Source organism: Haliotis asinina, chromosome 2 (genome assembly GCF_037392515.1).
Source record: "Haliotis asinina isolate JCU_RB_2024 chromosome 2, JCU_Hal_asi_v2, whole genome shotgun sequence".
Lineage (NCBI taxonomy): Eukaryota > Metazoa > Mollusca > Gastropoda > Lepetellida > Haliotidae > Haliotis > Haliotis asinina.
The window spans coordinates 16,779,992-16,801,595 of NC_090281.1; the positions used below are offsets into that span (position 1 = coordinate 16,779,992).

Consider the following 21,604-nt stretch of genomic DNA (forward strand, 5'->3'; position numbering starts at 1 on the left):
TGTCATGTGATCAGGCAAATAGCATGCATTTTCACTTTGTTTTATTTCTGGTCTGTCATCCTTTGATGAGTCACAGCATTGCGACACAGACTCGTCTGTTTTATGAAGCAAGATTAAACTCGGATCCTGTAGTTCAGTAGCATAAAATGATTCCTCCATTATGCTTTGGTTTCCTTTCCTGTCTCAGGAAATAATGCTCCCTGGTTACAAATGGCTGCCAAGGTTGCAAATGGCTGCCAGAAGCAGACGGTTGTGCTCTATTTCAGAGGGCCAGATTGTTTAGTGTCACAAATAGTTTGATAGAAAGTTTGAGAGAACATGTGAGATTATTTCCATAGCCTAGCTACTGCACATTATGTGATCCACCTCAAAGGCGTTGTAGACACGGTCTGCATAAAAATAATGATCAATAATCACCCCTCACATCCATGGCTACTTATTTGTAATACAGATTAAGTTCTATGACAAAGTGAAAGCAATGTATGGAAATCATGAATGCAGTCATTTTGGGATCTTTAATTCAGATCTAAAATAATGAAGTTCTTTTTCTTCTTTAGCAGAGATTCCTTACCACTATGGAAAGGGTTTACTTGCTCTTATTTACTTGGAAAATACCATTTGATGAATTTATACAAGTTCATATAGGAGTAGTTTCAAAATAGGAAAAAAAGATTGATCCATTATGTACTTTGAGTATTTGAGTATTAGGTTTTGGAAATTGATTCATGTTAAGAAATGTAAATGGGTTCTGCAAAATCAAACATTTTCAAGGAAAGTAAATTAATGAATTAGGTGAGGTGAGAGGTCAGTGCTAGTAATTATCTTCTTCCAACAAAGCAAGGCCAAAACTGACAAGCAAGAAAGGTCATCTCCAGCAAACCAAGACGGGGAAATTCTGAAACAGATGGCTGAAGGATTCTCATTTTTCACACTCAATTGGATTAATCCCCTTTAATAATGGTCTGGTGCTGGGTATTAGCATGCAGACTACGCTGACCACTTGTCCAAAGTTGGCAGCAGTCCGTCTTTGGGGAAAAGACAGACTGACATTGACATTGGTGACTCAATCTTCACTAGTGCCAGAATGCCACTAAATGACATTTCAGCTTATTTCAAAACATCAGATTTCTTTGGAAAGTTTTCCTCACTTTCCAAACTTTTCTTTACGTGTATCTGTAGATATTGTCTGAGGTGATTAGGGTTAATTGTCTCATTGTAATAGTATTTGTGTAATGAGTTAGTCTCATGACAAGTTGCTGACAGAAGTGATAATTATCATGCAAGGTATAGTATAAAATATGCATAACGCCCTGGTCAGGCACTCATACTCAGAACATAGTGACACATCTCCAGATCATAGACATGACATTCACATGAAACTGATAAGAAATACAAGTAATAGAATGTATTCAGCTCTCATTGCATGTAAAGATGTTTATGTTTTCAGTCACAATTCCAGCTTGACATAAGCACAAGTTGAAGTAATGTAATGCTTATCAAGCTGGTCATCTTAATCTCCATGTTCCGAATTACCCTCAGCATTATAAATCTTACAGTGAAATATTGCCACTTTGGTGCCTTTGTGTGATAGCTTTCATTTTTATAGTCATTAGTAATGGTCCAAAGAACCATTTTCCTGGCCCCCTTAGATGCTGGTCAAATATGATTGAGGAATATGGTGCCAAACTGACTGAGTTTGAGCAAGAATTTGGATAAAAAAAAGAAGATGAGTGGCCTTATCCATGGTGCTCTTGATTAGTTCACACTGTTATTTTCAGGTTCAGTGATCGTGTCAGTTTGAAAAATGCAGAATACATCTGCCTCCAGCAGACAACATTGGCAGCCATTTTGAATGGCGTCTGCTTGACATTTTTGCTGCACTGATTAATTCCGTAAAGAAGACTTCCTGGAAGGACCAACCAGCCTGACAGTAGTCGACATAAAACTGCCTAAATGCTTTTGTTTAATGAGATCATTATTCCTGTTCCTTCATCCATCTGGCATAAGATTTTAGGGGTCAGAGAGGAATATTCAACATAAATTTGCAATCATACTTTTTTTAAAGAAATGTCAGTTTTGCTGTGATTCTTGTAACCTTCAACCCCAAAGTTTTATCATCAGGGACAGAACTCATTCAACAGAGAAAACAACTCATTTATCTTAACGCACTTCCAAGAATTGATAATCTAAAAGCAGACTACAAAATATGAGAGATCTCTGCTTGCTCATGGGATGACTTTTACACCTTGTTTTTCCATCCATTACAGAAGGTATTTATTTCAGCTAAAAATGGATTGTTACTTTCCATATTTTGCCAGCGTTTTCCTCTCAAAATCTTTTTATCTATCCCGAAAAAAGATGAATATACTACTCAAAAGTCATTAAAGAACACGCCCATTATTCATATGACAATACAGATTACTGAAATACTTGCATGTTGTGTAACTTTTAGTATAGGATATGATAGTCCCCAAAATATTTTTCTCTATACAGAACCATTAAAAAAGGTATTCCATTTTGGCAGCATACCACTAGCTAATGTCAATGCATGTGGGAAAAAGTATTATCTATCCCTGTAGATGAAACATTACCAAGGGAATGCAATAAGTTGTCAAATTTTAATTTGTCCTCATCATTTGTTTGTTTCCTCCTTGGGTTCATCATTTGTCTTGTAAATCCAATATCCTCTACTTTTTAATGGTATATATACAAGTCAGAATTTAATATTACATGCATCTTAATTGACAGTAAGATGTGTGTTTTGTGTTCAAAGAATTTCAAACCTGAAATCTCATAGCTGGTCGCCTCATTAAGAGAACAGCACATGTTTCCCCGTCCATCTGTTTCAAGAAGCATGTGCTCTGTGTCGCAGGAGATTACAGCTGTCAGTTACTGCATTTTATCTAGTTTTATTTTCTGTTCATGTTATCAGTATCAACACTTGCAACGTAACTACTGCCCAGAATATCAACGGAAACAAATTATCCACATCAAGTTTCTCACTTAACTAGCAATGAACATCACAATAGCTACCTTTTCACATAAATTGTCACCCTTCTTGGTGGAGAGCTATCCCTATTTCTAGTCCTCCCATATCACAGATAACAAGAGGCATGCTTTCTCTTTATAGGAGGATTATATGTATCTTTGTAATGGAGTACTGAGCCTGAAAATGCAAAGGATGTTGTTTTTCTGAACATGAAGGAGAAGGGAATATGTTTATTCTTGGGGCTAGTTGTGGAAGTAACTTGTTTGTATTTACCACCCGTTGATAACATGTTAGAACACAGAATGCGCGTCTGCAAGTTCTGACGGGGTGTTGACCATTCGTGTGAGCCGCATCAGCAATGTTACAGCTATTCGCGGCAAGGTGACCATTGGTGGTAGTGGTGACAGTAATGTTACTTTTATCTGTCCATCCATCTCCAGCTCTTCACAGTTTTTCATAAACTAGGTGGTGATTGCAAATTCTCATGGTGGAAGTAACCTCTCTTACATCCATCCATCCGTGCACCAATCCATCCATTAGATTCCATCCATCCATCTCTTGCTATTCACCTCTCAATAGTTAATAAACTAGGTTGCAGTTGTTGGTTCTTGTGCTGGAAGTAACCTTTGTTCTGGCCATCCATCCATGCACCCATCCATCCATCCACCATAAATCCATCCATCCATCTCATGCTATTAACTATATCCATTCCTTGTACCAATGCCCCCATCCATCTATCCATCCAGACACCAATCCATTAATCCATCTCTTGCTGTTCACAATTTCACCTTTCCATACTTGATAATCTTAGTGTAGATTCTTTTGGTGGAAGTAACCTTTCTTGCATCCATCCATCCATTCACCCAACTACCCTATCACCCATCCATCCACATATCCATCCACTCCTCCCTCCATCCACCCAGCCATCTGTCCATCTCCTAATGTATCAAAAGATGCAGGTTCCTCCAAGTGGGTGATGACCAGCATCCTAAATCTCCATGGCCAATCCTGACTGGTAGTTAAGGACTTGAGGTAGTACCTCCCTTCCAGGTGGACTAGTGCAGATCAAGGGATGACTGGCAACAATCTTCGCTTGATTGAAATCTTCTGAAGCGTGTGATTTAAACAAGAGATGTATTTTCCTGGCTGTTATTGATCTATGGGAAACGCTGTTTCTCTTTCTTATCATTTTCTAGTTTATAGGACTTAGTCCACAGGTTATCTATGCCCAGAAAGAGTTCAGTTTTTTTAAAAAAGTTAAATTGAATTAATTTACTCTTCCTCTGAAATGTAATGACATTTTCAAACAGTTTGAAATAAGTCCAAGGCAAATAGACAGTATAAATATGCTCCAATGGTGGAAAGCAAACAAATCTATTTCCTATGTTGATGTGCTGTGAAAAACACGAAAGATAACTGTCAAAGGTTTTCACTGATAGGAAAAAAAGTGGTGAAATATTTATTCTTATCAAAAGCTGTAAATTCGGATCCAATTAAGTAATAGGATGAACAGGCTAGAAATCACAGAGGTGTGACACTCAGAGAAAACATGTGGTACCATGCTTTCAACAGCTGTTTATTTCATGTGTAAAACGGACATAACCTGCAGCCTAAATAAAACATCAAAGATGGAACTTGCCAGGAGAAATTTTGTGCCCAAATTGCTGTATCAGCACTGGAGATTTATGTCTCTGACTCCAGCTGAGTATATGATTGATACAATTGTTAGGAATCTGTATCAGACACCAGAAACAGACAGTGGAGTACTGGTACGCATACCTGCACAATGCCATACAAGTGCAGTTGTCTTGAACCTTAACCTTCCAATACAGACGATGACTTACAAAGGACAGACATATGTTTTAATGCAGCAAGCATACTTTCATTAGAGCACCTTGTTTTTTTTATTTTTCATTCAAATGGTTGGGCTGCACTTTTCTGGAATAAAATATTACTTCTTTATTTCATCATCAAGCAAAAGTTTGGCTGAATCATTTGTAAAATAAATATATTTCAATGCAAAACAAGCATACTTTTATTGGAGCAACTTATGTTTTTTTTAGTTTTCAATCAATTAATTTTCAAACACAAAAAAGAAAGTAAATGGACCTGTCTGTAATAACATTGGTGTTATTGTCTTGTTTGTGACAGTATTTGTCAAGGTCTACAACTGATACCTTTGCTTTAATCTCCCTAATCTGCTAGCATGCATGCATGGTGTCAGTATTCAAGGGTTCCACAGCTGGTAATCCATGCACCTAGATAAGACATGTACCACATCAATCTGTTAGACTCTTTGTGCCTTGGGTCACCAGTGTGGGATAAATGTGATATGCACCAGACATACACTGTTTTTTTCTCGAAAAACCTATGAATAATTTTACGTATATATCTTTCTTCAAATCCTTTGAAACAAGTTTGACATGAACCATATCAGACCATTACATGATGATATATAGCATTATTAGAAACACAGTAAAAAATTGGACCCTCCAAACTTGAAGAACAGAAGAAACAACACATTTATTTTTTATTTAATGTGGTGTTTATTGCCTTGTTTAAGTGTCACATTGTTCATGGTATTTGTTCTCTGTTTCAGGGTCAGGAATTTACCAAACTATTCCTTCTGGAATACCAGAGAGAAGACACTGGCGGCTGGCTCAGGTTCAGGAACAAGAAGGGTGTAGAGGTGAGTACATTCAACATTAGCATGATCGCAAGGACATGGTCTTAGCGGAGATAAAACCTTACATGGCCAATCGACAATTAAACATCAACATTAACAGGAGGAGGACGTCTTGGTGATGATAAAATCTTAGGTGGCAAACCATCATTGGAGATGTGTGCCAGTACAATTTATCATCGACTTTGACAGTTGGAGGACCTCTTGCTGATGACATAACCTTATTTGGCAAATTATTAGTAAAGGCCCAGTTCTAGACTAACTAAAATATATAATTTGATGAAAAGGAGCAGCAACAATTTAAGTTAAATGGAGCTCCACTAAGACTGGCGATGCAGGTTCTGATGAACCTGTGGATGATCTTGATTTTCATTAAGATTTCAAGCATTACTCAAGAGGTTGGACAGGAGGTCAATAATATGGTTCAGGGACTGGGAGACTGAGTAACATGTACATTAAACTTCAGCAATTACACAAAGGCAATATCTTTTGTGATGCCAGAGAAGTAGGGGACTTTAATGGGACATGTGAGGGTCAGACGGGGATATTCACTTCCCATGTGCGCCCTTGACCTTCACATTTCCTGATGGAGAAATATACAATACATTTTGTCGGATAGAAATATATCAAATTATGTTTAGTTGAACCCCTGAAACACATAGCATATGAAACTGTCATTATAGTCTGTTGATTTAGGCTGAGTTGTTTATTCAGTCAGAACTAGTGTTGTTGACTTATCATATGACACATGTAGATCTCATCATGGAGGGCAGCTCTTCTCATAAACCAGTGACAATTGACCAATCAAATGTCTACAACTACATGGCAATGCCAAGACTGAGCCAATCACAACACACATTAGTATTTATCACACACTGAATAAATATGACCTGTCATAAATGGACCAATTTGGCTGCAAGTATGTGACATATGGGTCAACAGGATTTGTTTGTGTGCTGGTCTTTCGTGTAAGTGTTGGAGGTAAAAACTGACGTGTGGGGATGTTAGTTGACTGGAAGGACTTATTGCTGTTGGCAGTGAGAGCCATAACTTTGGGTATAAGCTGTTTATGGTGTTACTCAGATTCTGCAAGATGACTCACAATGAGAATGCCTCTTATAGATAAGAACTTGCTGTCACTGCACCTTATTAACTACTGTTTATGTGACTGCATCTCGGAAACTATTGTTATAAATAAACAAAATGTAATTGTTTTTTTTCTAATAGACTAGTCAGTACACTTGGGAACTGTTTGACTAGACTACTCAATACAACTTAGGAACAGTTTTTAAAGACTACTCAGTACACCTTGGGAAGAATTTTTAAGGACTATCCAATACACAAAAAAAACATTTTAGTCTAATGATGTAGTGATTGCATCCTGGGGACTATTTGAATAGACTAGTCAATACCCTGGGAACTATTTGTATTGATTACTCAATACGTCCTGGGAAGCATTTGAATAGACTTGTCAACACATATCGGGAATGTTTTTTCAGTAGTATTCAGTACATCAAGGGAACTATTTTGTGGACTAGTCACCACATCTTGGGGTCTAGTTGAACAGAACAATAGATATGAACATCATATTTATCTATTTGAACATCAATAAATATGGGGAACTATTTCATGATACTAGTCAATACATCTTTGCAACTATATTTAAAGACAATTCAGTACATCTTTGGAAGTGTTTTTAAGGAATAGTGAATACATCTTTGGAACTATTTTTATGGACTAAGTTAATACATTTTTGGAACAATCACTTGTATTATTAGTTTATACATTTCAGGAAATTTAATCATTTGACTAGTCAATGCATCTTGAGAACTTCATTTGTCTTCTGTCTTTGTTGTCAAGGTTAGACGTTAAAAACTTCAACTATTCAAGCCTTCTCAAGTGCTTAGCTATTTATGTGCATTTATCATAAACATTTGATAACATGGCATGAGTAACTGTCTGGCACTGAAATATTGGAGGTTTAAACCACTTGAAGGTGCCCATCCATTTCTTCACAGTCCCATCTGGAAATGAAAGTGTCAAATAAAAGGGAACCAAAATGGTGTTTCAATCTTACTCTGTCTTCCTGTCTTCTTGCCTGATTTTATCAGAGGAAAAAAATCCTTATTTGGGGATGGCAATTTTAGACATCACAGAGAAAAAAAAATCCTCATTTAGACATGTCATTATAATCAAAATCATCATGATTTTGGAATTTGTTAAATTGTTATAGAAGTAGATGTATGATAGAACAATGTATGATTTAATTATGATAGTCTTTTAACCAAGCCTGTCATGCATCAACCTTTTCTTAATTATATTAGGGACGATCTTTTTTTTTTGGTCCTTCTTGATTTGTTTTTTATTGTTTCCCGTCCGTTTAGTTATTTTGTTTTGTATGGACTCTTCAGCGGTGTATCCTCATAGACTTCACAATTTTATATTCACAACACTCTCAGTGTGAAATAATTCCTGTTTCTAGCAAACGTATTTATGAGGTCATTTTAAAAAAAAACTTGATGCAATTGATGAATGACGTAGAAAGATGAGTTTTTAGCAAGTGGCGATGATAAGCAGACCATTACATCATACTGACAGAAAACTGTAAAATACATTATATTGATTCTCCATTATTTCATGCAGCATGTCAGGGAAATGGCTTCCTTAGTAACACGAATGTGATCACCTTCTATTTCTTCCTCCAAGCTTGAAGAGGTTCAAAAAGCATTTTCCAGTGATAGTGGTTACTGTCTGTGCAATCTGCATGTATTGTTGTGAAGACTGAATTTGTAGTCTTTTAAACTTGTCCATTTTAATTGATTGCATGGGAAAATGCAGCCAAATTTCAGCCAGCTCAAGAAGATGGAATTTGGTATTAAGGTTCTTGTTTCCATACATTGTTTTATCCCGAGCGAGGCACCCCATCTGAACAGAGCAGGAATGAGATTGATTCCTGTTTAAGGCCCAGTTAGATGATGATTGAGTGAGCTTCTCCCTAAATTCCCCAGAGGCCAAGACTGTCCTGTGTTGACAGAGTTGTTATTAGGAAGCAGAAGCAAGATACCCTTACTCATTCTCTTGTGATTCATACCCTTCCAACATTGCACAAAAGGGCATAGAAACATTCCAAGAAAACTAACGAATAAATAATTGTTTCAGTATATAAATCATTATCCCAGCATACTCGTCTGGATGAGTGAATGAGTTGAGTTTTATGCTGCTTTCAGCAGTATCCCTACAGAATCTTTCCAGGGGAATCATATATGATGTATTGTATGTTGAAGGAGCGTGTGTAATAAAAATGTTGCACATTTTGAATGAGTGAACCTTGGTCTTCTGTGTGACAAGTGAATACTTTAACCTCTATGCTACTCCACTACCCCTTAGCTGGAAGATGTAACTGCCCAGTATAGTAATGATGCCTCTTCGAAAGCACATTTTTTTTCTTGACTGAATACAGTTTTAATTTACTTTTTCTTTTGTGTTTGGAGTCTAAAGGGATGCTTGGTAGCCAGTGTTGAAAGTTGCAAGTATATGCATATTATGTCTGTGTGGTGAATTAGGCAGGTTTCTGTCAGAAAAGAGAGATGCCATCTATTTGGTATTCAGTGCTGCTTGAGGAAGGGGCAGCTTTATTGTAGACGGAGATGAATACCTGACTAGAACTCAAAATGAAGCCATGTCTTTGTTGGCGTGAATCATGGAGACCTCCAAAACACTTGGAAACTTAATTAGTTCAGGGCAGCAGGAAATTAAGACAGGCAAATTCTGTTCTGACTTTGTTCATCAACTTGTGAATAATGACAGCCAATTCACTGCTCCAAGATACGCAGTCCTTCAAAATGGCTGCCCATGGCGTCTGCTACCAGATGGACTGACTCGGCCAAAATCATCAGAGTTTGTAATTGGTTGATGGAGCATTAGAGGTTCGATTGGAGTTTGAATATTGTCACAGAAAGCTCCATAGAATCTGTGTGTAGTGGCGCACCCCTGTGGACCATCTCAGTTCGTTTGCTAAAACACAGAATTGACTTGGTGTTCTATTATCTTCTTGTATGGGTGTCAGAAGCTAGATTGTTCCAAACTGACCGTCCAAGCTGTCCTCATGCTTAATGAGGCCATGATTAATCACCAGTGAGCCCTGCTATGGAATTACTGTCAGATTAATGTGTGTTTTATAGCTTACCAATCGCTCGTGGTTGATAAAATGTCGAAAACGATCTCAAGTTATGGTTTTTCATGGGCAATGTTGGAAATATCCATTGATGTGAGGATTATGAAAGTCCAATAGCCAGTACAAACACTGTATTTAAGGTCCTTGGAGATGAATAAAATCATTGTTTAGACTTTTCTTAGCAACTATCTCAGAATGTGCCTGCTATGGAGATCTGTAATTCCTGTTAGAGATAAGAAATACTTTATGGTTTTGAGAGATTGTCTGTTAGAGAGCCTACTGTGGCCACCAGACGTTTATTGTTAGGAAATATACATCACCATGCCACTGATAACCAAAACAAAAAGAAAAAGACATTTGTTTCCAAAATGCATGAGGTACACTTGGGTCATTACGCTCACAGCCAATAGTCACTCTTTCTTTTTTTGATGAGGAAGCTGGTGTGACATGGTGCCTTTTATGCTGGTGTGATCAGCAATAGATACAGAGTATGTGGATATATTCTGGGTGTATGGAAGGAGGGTATATCCTACCCATAGCAAATATGATGTATTAGTGGGGTGAATAATGAGTAAGTAGAGTTTTATTCTGATTTTAGCAATATTCCAGCAAATATCATGGTGGGGCACACCAGAAATGGGCTTCACAGATTGTACCCATGTGGGGTATTGAACCTTTGGGTATCTTCGGCACAACACAATAGACATATGTTCTGTTTGCAGTTCCACTTAATCTGTAAACTACAGATCACTGACTTCATGTCCTGGTGATTAGGTCACAGAGTGTGGGTTGAAATTGTCATCTCAGCTCATGTATGTTGCATCAACCTCTTTCTGCAAAAGCATTGTATATTCATAACCAGAAATTTGCTTCACATATTATTCAAAGTGAAGACTTGTTCCATGCCTTTGGTACAACAAGTGAACGTGTTAGGTACAGTGATAAAGAATAATGTTGGAGATTGTGGATACAAAAAAGTTGATACGAAGATACGAAGATGTTGTGTGTAGGGGTTAGGCACATGGTTTAGTGAATGAGGAGTGTTCAAGCCCTGTAAAGTGGTGAAACAGAGATATTTGCTACAGCAATGGGTTATGTGGACAGCAAAATTGAATGACATGGTGGGAAGTATTCTTTCAAATGGGAACTGTACGAAAATAATATGGACGAAAGAAACACAGCCACTAGCTCTTATCATTTATAATTACAGAACTTGCTTTCCTCGTCTGAGATCAAGGAAGGTAGGGGTTATGTGTCTAAATCTTGCAATTTCGATAAGACACGGACAGTTTTTATCAGGCTGATGATTGAATTTCACAGCTCAACTAATTGCAAGTTTATAAGACTGTCAAAACATGTCTAAAAGAGCCATGTTTGTTCTATTTGGTAACTTGAAACTAGGTCCCTCTGAGAGTAGCAGTTAAGAATTTGATATTTCTGTGGAGAATGCAGAGGCAACACTGATTCATAAACTTACCCTGCCCATAGTTTCTTAACTTCTCTGGCACCAAGAACAGACACAAGTTCTGTCAGTGGTATGTTGGATTGACTGAGCTCCTGTTTATTCATCCTACCTAGTAGAATAAGAAGATGTACTGTGTAACCCTACAATAGAAATGTTGAAAGTTACAATATGAGCAGTTGTGAACATGGAATGAATTTGAATTTGGCATCTGCTCCCATGGTAGCCTCTCTACGTATTGGAAGATCATTTATACATCTTATGAAGTAGAATAAGAAGATATGCTGTTGGAAGTTACCATATGAAAAGCAAACTTACAGCAAACAGCAGCTTGGATGGAGTTTACAGTTTGCGTCTATTCCCATGGTAGCCTCTCTATGTATTGGGAGATGATCTGCAAGTTTGATTATAACTTTGTTAAATATACAGACATGGCTGGAGAAATTGTTGGTAATGATGCGATACCTTGCCACTTTCTGGTTATACCTCCCTCGTGGTTAAAATCCTGTCTTAAGCACTGTAGCTTAGAAAGGGCTTTGAAGATCTGGTTCAGAGAGAAAGAGTTCTTACCAAGTGAACCCAAGAGGTTTAGCTCAGGTTTTCCACTGAAACATGATGGCAAGAAATATTTTGATGAGCACACTTAGGTATTTAGCCCTGGAGTCATTGTTGGTAAGTGGGTGTGGTTTCGTGCTGTTTTTAACAATATTCCTGCAATGTAATAGAAAAGGGACACAAGAAGTGCATGTGAGTTTGAGAATAAATGCTTTAATCATAAGGCCACCCACTCTCCTATCTAACCAAAGAACAGTAAAACGCTTTATGCAAAGTCAAGAATATACCATCAAGTCTTGGTGAGCGATCAGATTTTGAGGAGGATATTTTTATTTCTTAGTGTAGTAAAACATTTTTATGTATTTTGGGACCATGTTATGGATTCTGCCTGATTGAAAAGATTTCTTATTCATTACGTGGATCATGTTATTTGTACACTGGTTTTGTTGTATACAGGGTTCTAAGCACTCTTCAAAATGCATCTTTTTGGCTGTGTATCCCCATTTCAATCTCACCTTTCACATTCTGCAGACCTTGGTTTCATGTCTGCCCAAGTGACTCCTATATTCCAACCAAACACCAAGTTTTCAACATGTGTCCATGTTGACGTGTCAAAGACAACAATAGTACTCTATCACCTGCCATTTCTTTGTTTATGCAAATCCCCACACTCCCATAATGCACTATTTGGTGGTTGTGTACCTTGTTGACTTTTTTAACGTGATACTTCTCAACATGGCTTGACCTTATCCAAGTCTGTCACAAGTGTCACACTCAACAGCTGAAATGGCAGTGGTGTTTTCTCAGCTTTTGTGTCTTACTCTGGCAATGAAAAAAAAAACAGTGTTACAACCCTCTGCAAAACCTTTCTCTCAAGGATGAAGACGAAAAAGATTGTACATGGAGTAAAAAACTGAAACATCCCAAATATGTTTGAAAATGTACTCTTGATTTATGGATTTGTTTGAAAAAAGATTAACATCACTTGTGATTTGGGGCACAAAAGTTTTAAGAAAAATTTCTTGAATTATGAATATGTTCTTAAAATGATTAGCATCACGTGTGATAATAGACACAAAAGTTTTGGAAATGTAGTTTTGATTTATGAATTTCTTTAAAAAAATATTAGCATCACATGTGACAGTAGGCACAAGCTGTTTTGAAATTTACCTTTGATTTATGTGCTGATAAAGAAAAACACTTTCTTGATCATGAATTTTTGTATATATATATATTGTTGTTACATGGAATGTTTGTGCAATAAAATATCTTGTATCTTGTATCGATTGTATAGCTCTTTGTGTGTGTACATCGACTATTCATAATGACTCCTGTCTTTTGTTTTCAGATATTTGAAGGCAACGATAACACCTACCATGCTGTACTGCAGAACGTTCAGCCGCCAATTATAGCGAAGCGTGTGAGGTTTATCCCTTACAGTCAGCATCCTCGGACCGTGTGTATGAGAGTGGAACTCTACGGATGCACTTGGGATGGTAAGGTTTCCATGCAACATTTTCCCTTTAGAAAATGTGGCAGGACACAAAGAATAAAGCAGAGTGAGTAGGTTCAGTTCTACACCACAGGAGCTCTACTCCAGCTATATGAGCTGTAAATGATCGAGTCTGGACCAGACAATGTAGTGATCAACAGCCTGAGCAACAATCTATGCACCTGAGATACGATGACATGTGTCAACCAAGTCGGCAAGTCTGACCACCCAATTCCGTTAATCACCTCTTACAACAAGCATGAGTTACTGCAGATCAGTTTGAATCTTGATCTTCATTGGCCAGAGGAAAGCTGGAGGGGATGGGACTGACACAAAATGGGATGTGTTTATGTCATGATAATCACAGATGCTAGTAGTGAAAGGTTGATACTTGGATCATTTTGCGTCATTTAGAAACATGGTTTAGTGAGTTAGTGAAAGGGTTTTCAGTATTACTGCATGGAGATTTCATTCTTCGGCTGTGATGATGCGAGTCATAAACTCATGGTGCTGCCATTTTGACCAACCAATACAGATCTCACTGGGGATCTGTATTGTCCAAGAATCGCAAAAGGATAGAGAACAATGCCTAATGGACTCAGTCTAGCCTTGCTTTAAGTCGTCACTGAATGATAAGCATGAGTGAGTGAGTTATGCCTTACAGGATAGACTTATTTAGTGATAAGCCTTTTGATGTACAAGAATTTACCCTGGTCTAGATTGTGGACAGAGCTTGAGGAACAACAGTCTTTTTTGAGGACAAATTGTTTTTATTATTTAGACTTGAATTGACACAAGTAATCATTGCCAAGGAAAGCCATGCTTTCTTTATACCAGACTTGATCCCATAAAGGTCCTGGGCCCCGTTTCACAAAACTCTAGTAAGCCTAAGATCACATAAGTTTTCTCATAGCCATTGTGCCTCCTATATTGAAACGCAGGAGCTACGGATGCTACGAGAAAAGTTACGAGATCTTAGGCTTATGAGAGTTTTGTGAAACGCGGCCCTGAAGTCTTGCTAGTGGAAATGAAAATGGTTGCCTATCAGTCACACAGAAGGAATTATTCCATGAATGCATGCAAAATTATAAATTTTTCAGCTGATTTGCAGCTTGAAAAAAATGTATTGACCTTGGAGGTCCTGTTTCTGTTGTTGACAGGCCTGGAGATTGTACAACTTCTTCTGTTAAACAAACATGTCATCTGTCACAGGCTGGATTTGAAAATAGTTTCTTGTCTCACAGAGTCTTTTCAAATCTGGCCTACTCCTCCTATTTCACTCATTTGAGAATTTTGATAATGGATATCATATCATCTTCATTCTGTGCCCTGCTGAGGGATGAAAAGGTTTCTTCTATCATCAGAGTACTTCAAGAACTCACTTTTCGTTATTTGTGAAGCTTAGATGACATCAAACAGAATATCTGATGTCTGAGTTCAGTGTTACTGACGTCAGCTTCCATGACTCTAATGTTCAGAGGTGTATATCTCGTACACTTCCAGACAAAGGTTACTGATTTGTTTCTCAAGGTTAATACATCAGCTTTAATGTCAACTATAATCATAGCCGATCCAATTCTGTGAAAAACTGTTTTAGAATTGTTCCTCAGTAGCCGATGCTTGTATACAAGGCTTCAATCTCGATTGCGTTACATGAGGTTTGCTTACCGGTTTGGTTGCATAGCATCACATCTCATATCCTCATGATATCCACCACTGGATCAGGCTCTGCAGTTACAGCGTTCAGTTGTTACGCTGAAACCCTCGGTTTGAATCCCTTCATGGGCTCAATGTGTCAATCCCAGTTGTGTCCTCCATTTCATGATGTCCTCATCATGAAATTACTTGAATATTGCTAAAGTTGTCTAAAGCCATACTTACTCACTCACTCGACCACTGATTTGTGAACCTTTGCATAACAGTGATATGCTGAGTGTAGTGTAAAACAGAAACAAACCAACAAACATGACCATATGTACGATGAATCCTAGGGTCACTGATATCACGAAACATTGTATCATCTGCATCTTTTGTTACAACTTCCAGAATAAGACGTTCAACGAACCTGGCTTTAATACCCTGTGAATGTTACAAAGCATATCAAGGGAGTTTGTGAGACATGACAGAAGCGCAATTTTCTTGAACTGTGTAACCAGATTCTGGGTCTGTGAAAGAGACTGATGCTATCTAAACAAGGCCTAGTTTCAACAGAAATTCTTTGCAAATGTTTTACACCTATGTTTCTGTAGACAGAAAGCCCAGGTGGTTTTCATTGGCTGAGTGTTTGTTGTTTAACCTCATGTAAGGCTTGAAGAAGTAAATAATATGCTGCACCAGAACCTTGGCACTGTATGTTAGAGCTGATTAAAAGCTATTATACACTAGGCTAAACAACACAAAGATGTATTCCATAGTTACAGATACATAACATGGACAGTAAATGTCAAACATCGTCAACAAGATGGGCACGTCATGGACTGTGTGCAAAACCAGAATTAATGAGTAAGAATGGTTATGCACCACTTTTAGCAATATTCCAGCAATATTCCAGCAATATTCCAGCAATATCAAGGTAGGTGATGCAAAAAACCCGCTGCACACATTGGATACATGTGTGGAATCAAACTCAGGTCTTACTTGTGACAAGTGAACACATTAACCTCTAGGCTATTGCACCATTCCTGTAATGAAATGAATTATATTATATCATTGGATGATATAGCAATTCTGAATTGAAACTAACACCCTCAAGGAATTCATTTGGATCTCTGTTTTTATTTTGTAGATATGTATTGTGAAAAAGGGTCAACTTTATTTCTAGGATATAATGTTAGCCCAGTTCTGTTTCTATGGCAAGCAAGACTAGTGACTCCTCCTGTAGTGTTCAACCTAGAAACTGAAGGGCAGTTGCCATTGATAAAGACCGTGTATTGGCTGGTATGGCTGGCATTTCAAGTCTTACTGGTAGCAAAATACTGGCAGAATGTTCATAAACACAGGAATCGAGGTTCACATGTTGAGAGAGAAATTCCCCAAACACTCCTCCAGATATCCTGCACCACTACAGTACGAACAACAAGGCATTAGGATGGTTTGAAGAATTCCAAGAATTCTACTGTCTTCATTACCATACCATACAGAAGCAAATCAGATTGAAAATTTTATTTTTTAATTCCATTATTCCTGCAATAAAATATCATATTCAGGTAATTACATGTCTGAAGGTATGTTGGGCCCATACACGACAAGTACTTGTTTGTGAGATTTTCATGTGAAAAGGACTCAGGGTAGCCTAGTGGTTAAGGTTCTTGGTCATAAGCTGTAAGTCCAAGTTCTATTTCCCATATGATTGCAATATTTGAAACCTGTTTTACAGTGTAATCTAGGTTGATGTTCTTGAAATGTTGGTGAAAGCAAGGAAAGTGTAGAACCATATGTTGCCTGAGAGCCACCAGGGAGTTTAATTATCACTACAACAGACTCCCAAACACCAACTGGGCCATCTACCAACACTGAGCTTTGTAGGGATAGAGTTTAGATATGACTGTCTGATCATGCCGGGATGGACGGGATGAGGATGTGTCAGTTTATCATATCATGACAGAATCAACACATCTCTGTAGACTTCAGCCACCACTCATCTCTCAGACCACATTAATGCACCCTATTTTCTCACTGTTTGTTTTGTAACCCTGCAACTGTCTGTTCATCCATAGGGTATGTTCTTTCGGCGCCAGAGCGGTCACACCCCACCCAGTGCTTCATCTGTTGAATGGCTAATTTTGTATCATCTCAAATTCGAAGATGTAGCGTTTCTTTGCTGAGGATATTTTGGCAGACAGCGGTTCCTGTCTCAATGACTGTTTATATGAAATCATTCTTCAGGTGGGAGATAGCCGCCATCGGCGCTAACAGATTCCACCATGCAGGTGGTGGCCATCTTGTCTGGTTTGTCTGTGTGTCTTTTACACCAGAGTGACCAATATCACTACTGGCGGGGTTAGTTCAGTGGGGAGATTTCAGGAAAGGAAGGAGTTTCATCTCAAAACAAGTGAAAATGGCCTGTGTGAAGGGCAATCTAGTTTGGTGCACCATCATGTCTGATGATGATGATGATGATGATGGTGATGGTGATGGTGATGGTGATGGTGATGATGATGATGATGATGATGATGATTAAACAACAAACAAACCAGACAACAAGGAAATGCATTTGATAGAGCCTTTGGGGTGGGATGGGGAGGGCAGTTATCAAAGGTTTTCATGTTTCTTACCTACATATCAGTGTACATTTTTCTTAATGAAAAGTAATTACAGTTTAATTAAACTCATTAATTACTTATGTTAAAATACAAATTTGATAGAAAAACTCCATGAGTAACCATATCCTGTGCACAAAAACATTCACAGGAGATTAAGTGAAATTGAAGACATTCTTTTCCTGTCATTCTGTTGAAATTGTCTTGAATCCTATTACTATTTCTTATCCTTCTCCTGGAAGTTCTGGTGTCACAAAAGTAGTGCCGACTCCATCTGGAAGTGTTTCCATGTCAAACCAAAGTTTCTACACTGAGAAATTTAAGATTGTTGAAACTGGTATGAAACCTGCCTTTGGTGTATTTTTTGGTAATCGTCCCAAGTCTTCCTGCATCTGTCAGTGAAGCCTTGACAGTAGAGTGAGAATCGGTGAAATCTGAACACTGGAAGGCCAGGTCTGTTACACATGTGCACCATTGGTTTCAGTTTACCTGTTTCATGCGCAGCTGCTGAAACCTGTGTGTTTAAAATAATACTGACAGAAGTATGCGCAGCACATCACAATATGGGGACATTCTGTCAGTTCAGAGCCTCGCACAGGACAGGATGCAGTTTCCTATGGCATCTTGACGACTTACTTTTGCCAAAATTGCAATGAGCAAAACTTCCGACTTTGCCATTAATTTCAACTCACACATGACCTCAAGCAAGAATGGTTTCCACCACGTGGAACTTCTCAGGTCATGTGGCTACTATTATGTGGAAATTGACATATTTTAGTGGGAGTCTGTGAGAAAAACATCTGTTCTGCGGCTAATTTCCACAAAAGGGTGAAAAATGCATGGATAAAGTTAAGGAAAGATGGAAAATAAACAGTGATTAACAAATTAGCAAAAAGTAGAAATCCTGCAAAAACAAGTCCTGGCACTATCCTGACTAAGTGGAGCAGAAAATGGTTGTATCAGGAGGGACCACACCAGTATGATTATGTGTGAGGCACTGTGCCTGTCTGTTGGAAATACTAGCATTATTTAAAGCAAATTTATGGTTGTGTATGAAGGTTTGCCGACTAGTGTGGGACAAAAACCGCCACCAGGGCTTTCTGACAGATCTGTTGTGAAGATTCCATCTGCTGGGAGAATTCTCACAACACAAGAAACTCGAACAAATAATGAAATACAGATTTGTGTTGCTGCTTTGGGTAGTTACATGGATACATGGCTCAGTTTGCGATGACATAAGGACAACACATTGATGTAGGAAAAGTGTTTTCCCTCTTCCTGTTCCTTTCTAGCAAAGACTGCAAAAGCAGTTTTTACCTTCATTGTATGGCAGTTAGAGCTAGTGCCTGCATAGCTGTGGTCAGTATTTCAGTCCTCGGTCACAGTATTGATTATGGTGTTATCCTCGAGTTTGACGAAAAATGTTTAAAACAAGGCAATAAAATGTAAACATTCCCTCTGGATTATGGTAGCCTTTATGCTTGTGGTTCCACAGATGCATACAGATGGGAATTGAAATTTAAAACATTTAAGTCATAGCTATTCCTAGTGGTATGCCTAATAGACTTATGACTTACCTCCCCTGGTCATGACGTAACTGTATTGTTGTTTGAAAACCCTTCATTATTTGTCTGGCCAATGTGTTGAGAATAGGCTAAAGAAGTCGGAGGGCTACGAATGTTTCAAGAATAGCTAGCCAGCTTTCTTAATTAGCAACTGGGTGGGGTAGCATTGTGGGTGAAGCATTCATGTCAGTTTGATTCCCCACATGGGTACTATGTGTGAAGCCCATTTTTGGTGTCACCTGTGGAAATATTGCTAAAAGAGGGGGAAAACAGAATTCCCTCATTATTACCTCTCTTTCTGTAACATAACAGAAAAGCCATATCAGAACTATGACAGATAAGTGACTGCTACTGTAGATGCTATGTATAGGGGCCTTGGGAAGTAGTCTTTTGCTTTCCTTCCAAAATTCAGTGTGATACTGTTAGAAGAGTATGTTGTGCCTATGCTTTCTTTAATCACTGTGACAGTAAACAGTTGCAGTTTTAAACCCTGATGTGGTAACATTTTAAAAAGAGTCACAAGATGATTTTGTTATAGCATTAATTATTTCCTTTCAGATGGTTTGGTGTCCTACTCAATGCCGCAGGGAGATCGACGGGGTTCCGAAGTTGATTTGTATGACTTTACTTACGATGGAATCATCAAGAATAAATACCTCAAGGATGGACTTGGTCAGCTGACCGATGGAGATGAAGGTCACACGAACTTCAGATCGGACAAGAAGGGCCTCGGTGTTAAAGGATTTGAATGGGTTGGATGGAAAAATGACTCCTCTTCAATGAAGCCGATCACCATTGTTTTCAAGTTTGAACATGTGCGGAACTTTTCCAAAATTATGATCCATTGCAACAACCTTTACAGCAAGGAGGTTCGAGTGTTCCGGAAAGCTATCGTCCATTTCAGTATAGGCGGAAAATATTACCCAGGGCCTCCAGTCAGATATAACTTTGTGCGTGATGACTATTTTGAAGATGCTCGTCAGGTAATGATTCGACTAGAAAACAAAGTGGCAAAGTACATCAAGATGGAGCTGTATTTTGAAGCACGTTGGATCATGATAAGCGAAGTTAGCTTTGAGTCAGGTAAGTACAACAGAACATCAATTTGGAATAATTTCACTTTGGAATTAAGAATGTATACAGATTAAGTTACAATTTCACTCTTTTTGTGTATTTTATAGAGACCTATGATTTGTCATTTAAATACAAAAAATCATACATTTGGAATCAGTATGCTAAGACTGTAACGATAACAGTGCTAATTTTAAAACAAATACATGATGTGTCATAGATGCCGAGTTGTATGATTTTATTTGAATGTGGAAGACTGTGAGTGTTTTGAATCAAATATGACAATAAAAATATGGACTCAGACGCCAAACAGTAACTTTTCAGATAAGAAGCAAGTACTAATAGGAAGGTTTGATTTGTTTCAGAAATAGTCACTGGTAACTTCACCCCAGAGACTGCCCCACCCACTACACTTGCTCCATCTACTATATCTACCACTCTCCAGAATAATCAAAATGGGCGAGATGTGGTTTTCAACATCGACAGTGAAGGCTCCAACACTCCCAAAGTGGAGTATGGAGATCGTGAGTACTTCTCTCTGTATAAGTCATGATTCTGTGCTTACAGGAGATTCTGTATTGAGAACCGTGCAGAAATGGTCAAAGGGAGGTAACTCCTACAATCCCTCTTTATTTAGGTTTCAGATGTTTACTGTTCTTTGTCAGTTCAAGACTGGCAACCTCCTATGTTATCATATTTTCTAAATGTATATGAATATTGTTGGACCTAATTGTTAGACTACACAAAAATGGAAGATTGCTGTCTGTAGCATTAAAGAACAGATGAACACAATATATTAATTTATATGATTTACTAGTTTTCGTGATTTCATGTGCACTCTGTTTTGCTTTCAGGCCCAGCTTCTCAGAGCACAGATACTATAACTAAAAAGGGAGAAACTGCAGAATTTGATGATGGATATATCGGTGTTATCATTGGTGCTCTCGCTGCACTGATCGTCATTCTTATCATAATCATCGCTATTTTCATCATTCGGCACAAACGTCGCAAGCACAACAATAACCGTCGCAACCTCAAACCAGTGGTGGATCGCCATGTCACAATAAACCTGAACGACTTGCGTGGATCCACAAACGGTAAAATTTCAAATGGTAATATGTACAACAGCGTGGCAACAGAAGAGGGTGAATCGGATCGAGAGACTTATAATGCCGCTGACAAAGTGGGCAAGCCGGCCTACCTGGAACCCAAAGACACGATTCAGGGGAGAGAACTCCCTGAGCTTCCCGCGAGACCTGAATCTGGTGGTTTGTAGCCAAATTTCGATCAAGCATGATAATTTGAAATTGTGGACTACGCTGACTTCTAACTCTTGTTAAATGTATTCGCAGTG

At 38.2% G+C, this 21,604-nt stretch overlaps 1 protein-coding gene across 2 annotated transcripts in view; it reads left to right on the forward strand.

Moving 5' to 3' along the window:
- LOC137273318 (discoidin domain-containing receptor 2-like) overlaps window positions 1-21,604 on the forward strand; it is a 149,978-nt gene that overhangs the window by 114,878 nt on the left and 13,496 nt on the right. Inside the window, exons 4-8 of one of the 2 annotated variants that reach the window (XM_067805898.1) lie at window positions 5,589-5,678; window positions 13,212-13,359; window positions 19,738-20,262; window positions 20,616-20,774; window positions 21,105-21,518. In XM_067805898.1, coding sequence (XP_067661999.1) covers window positions 5,589-5,678; window positions 13,212-13,359; window positions 19,738-20,262; window positions 20,616-20,774; window positions 21,105-21,518 — 1,336 coding nt within the window. The remainder of the gene's footprint in view (window positions 1-5,588; window positions 5,679-13,211; window positions 13,360-19,737; window positions 20,263-20,615; window positions 20,775-21,104; window positions 21,519-21,604) is intronic. The other variant, XM_067805899.1, reaches the window with a different exon arrangement.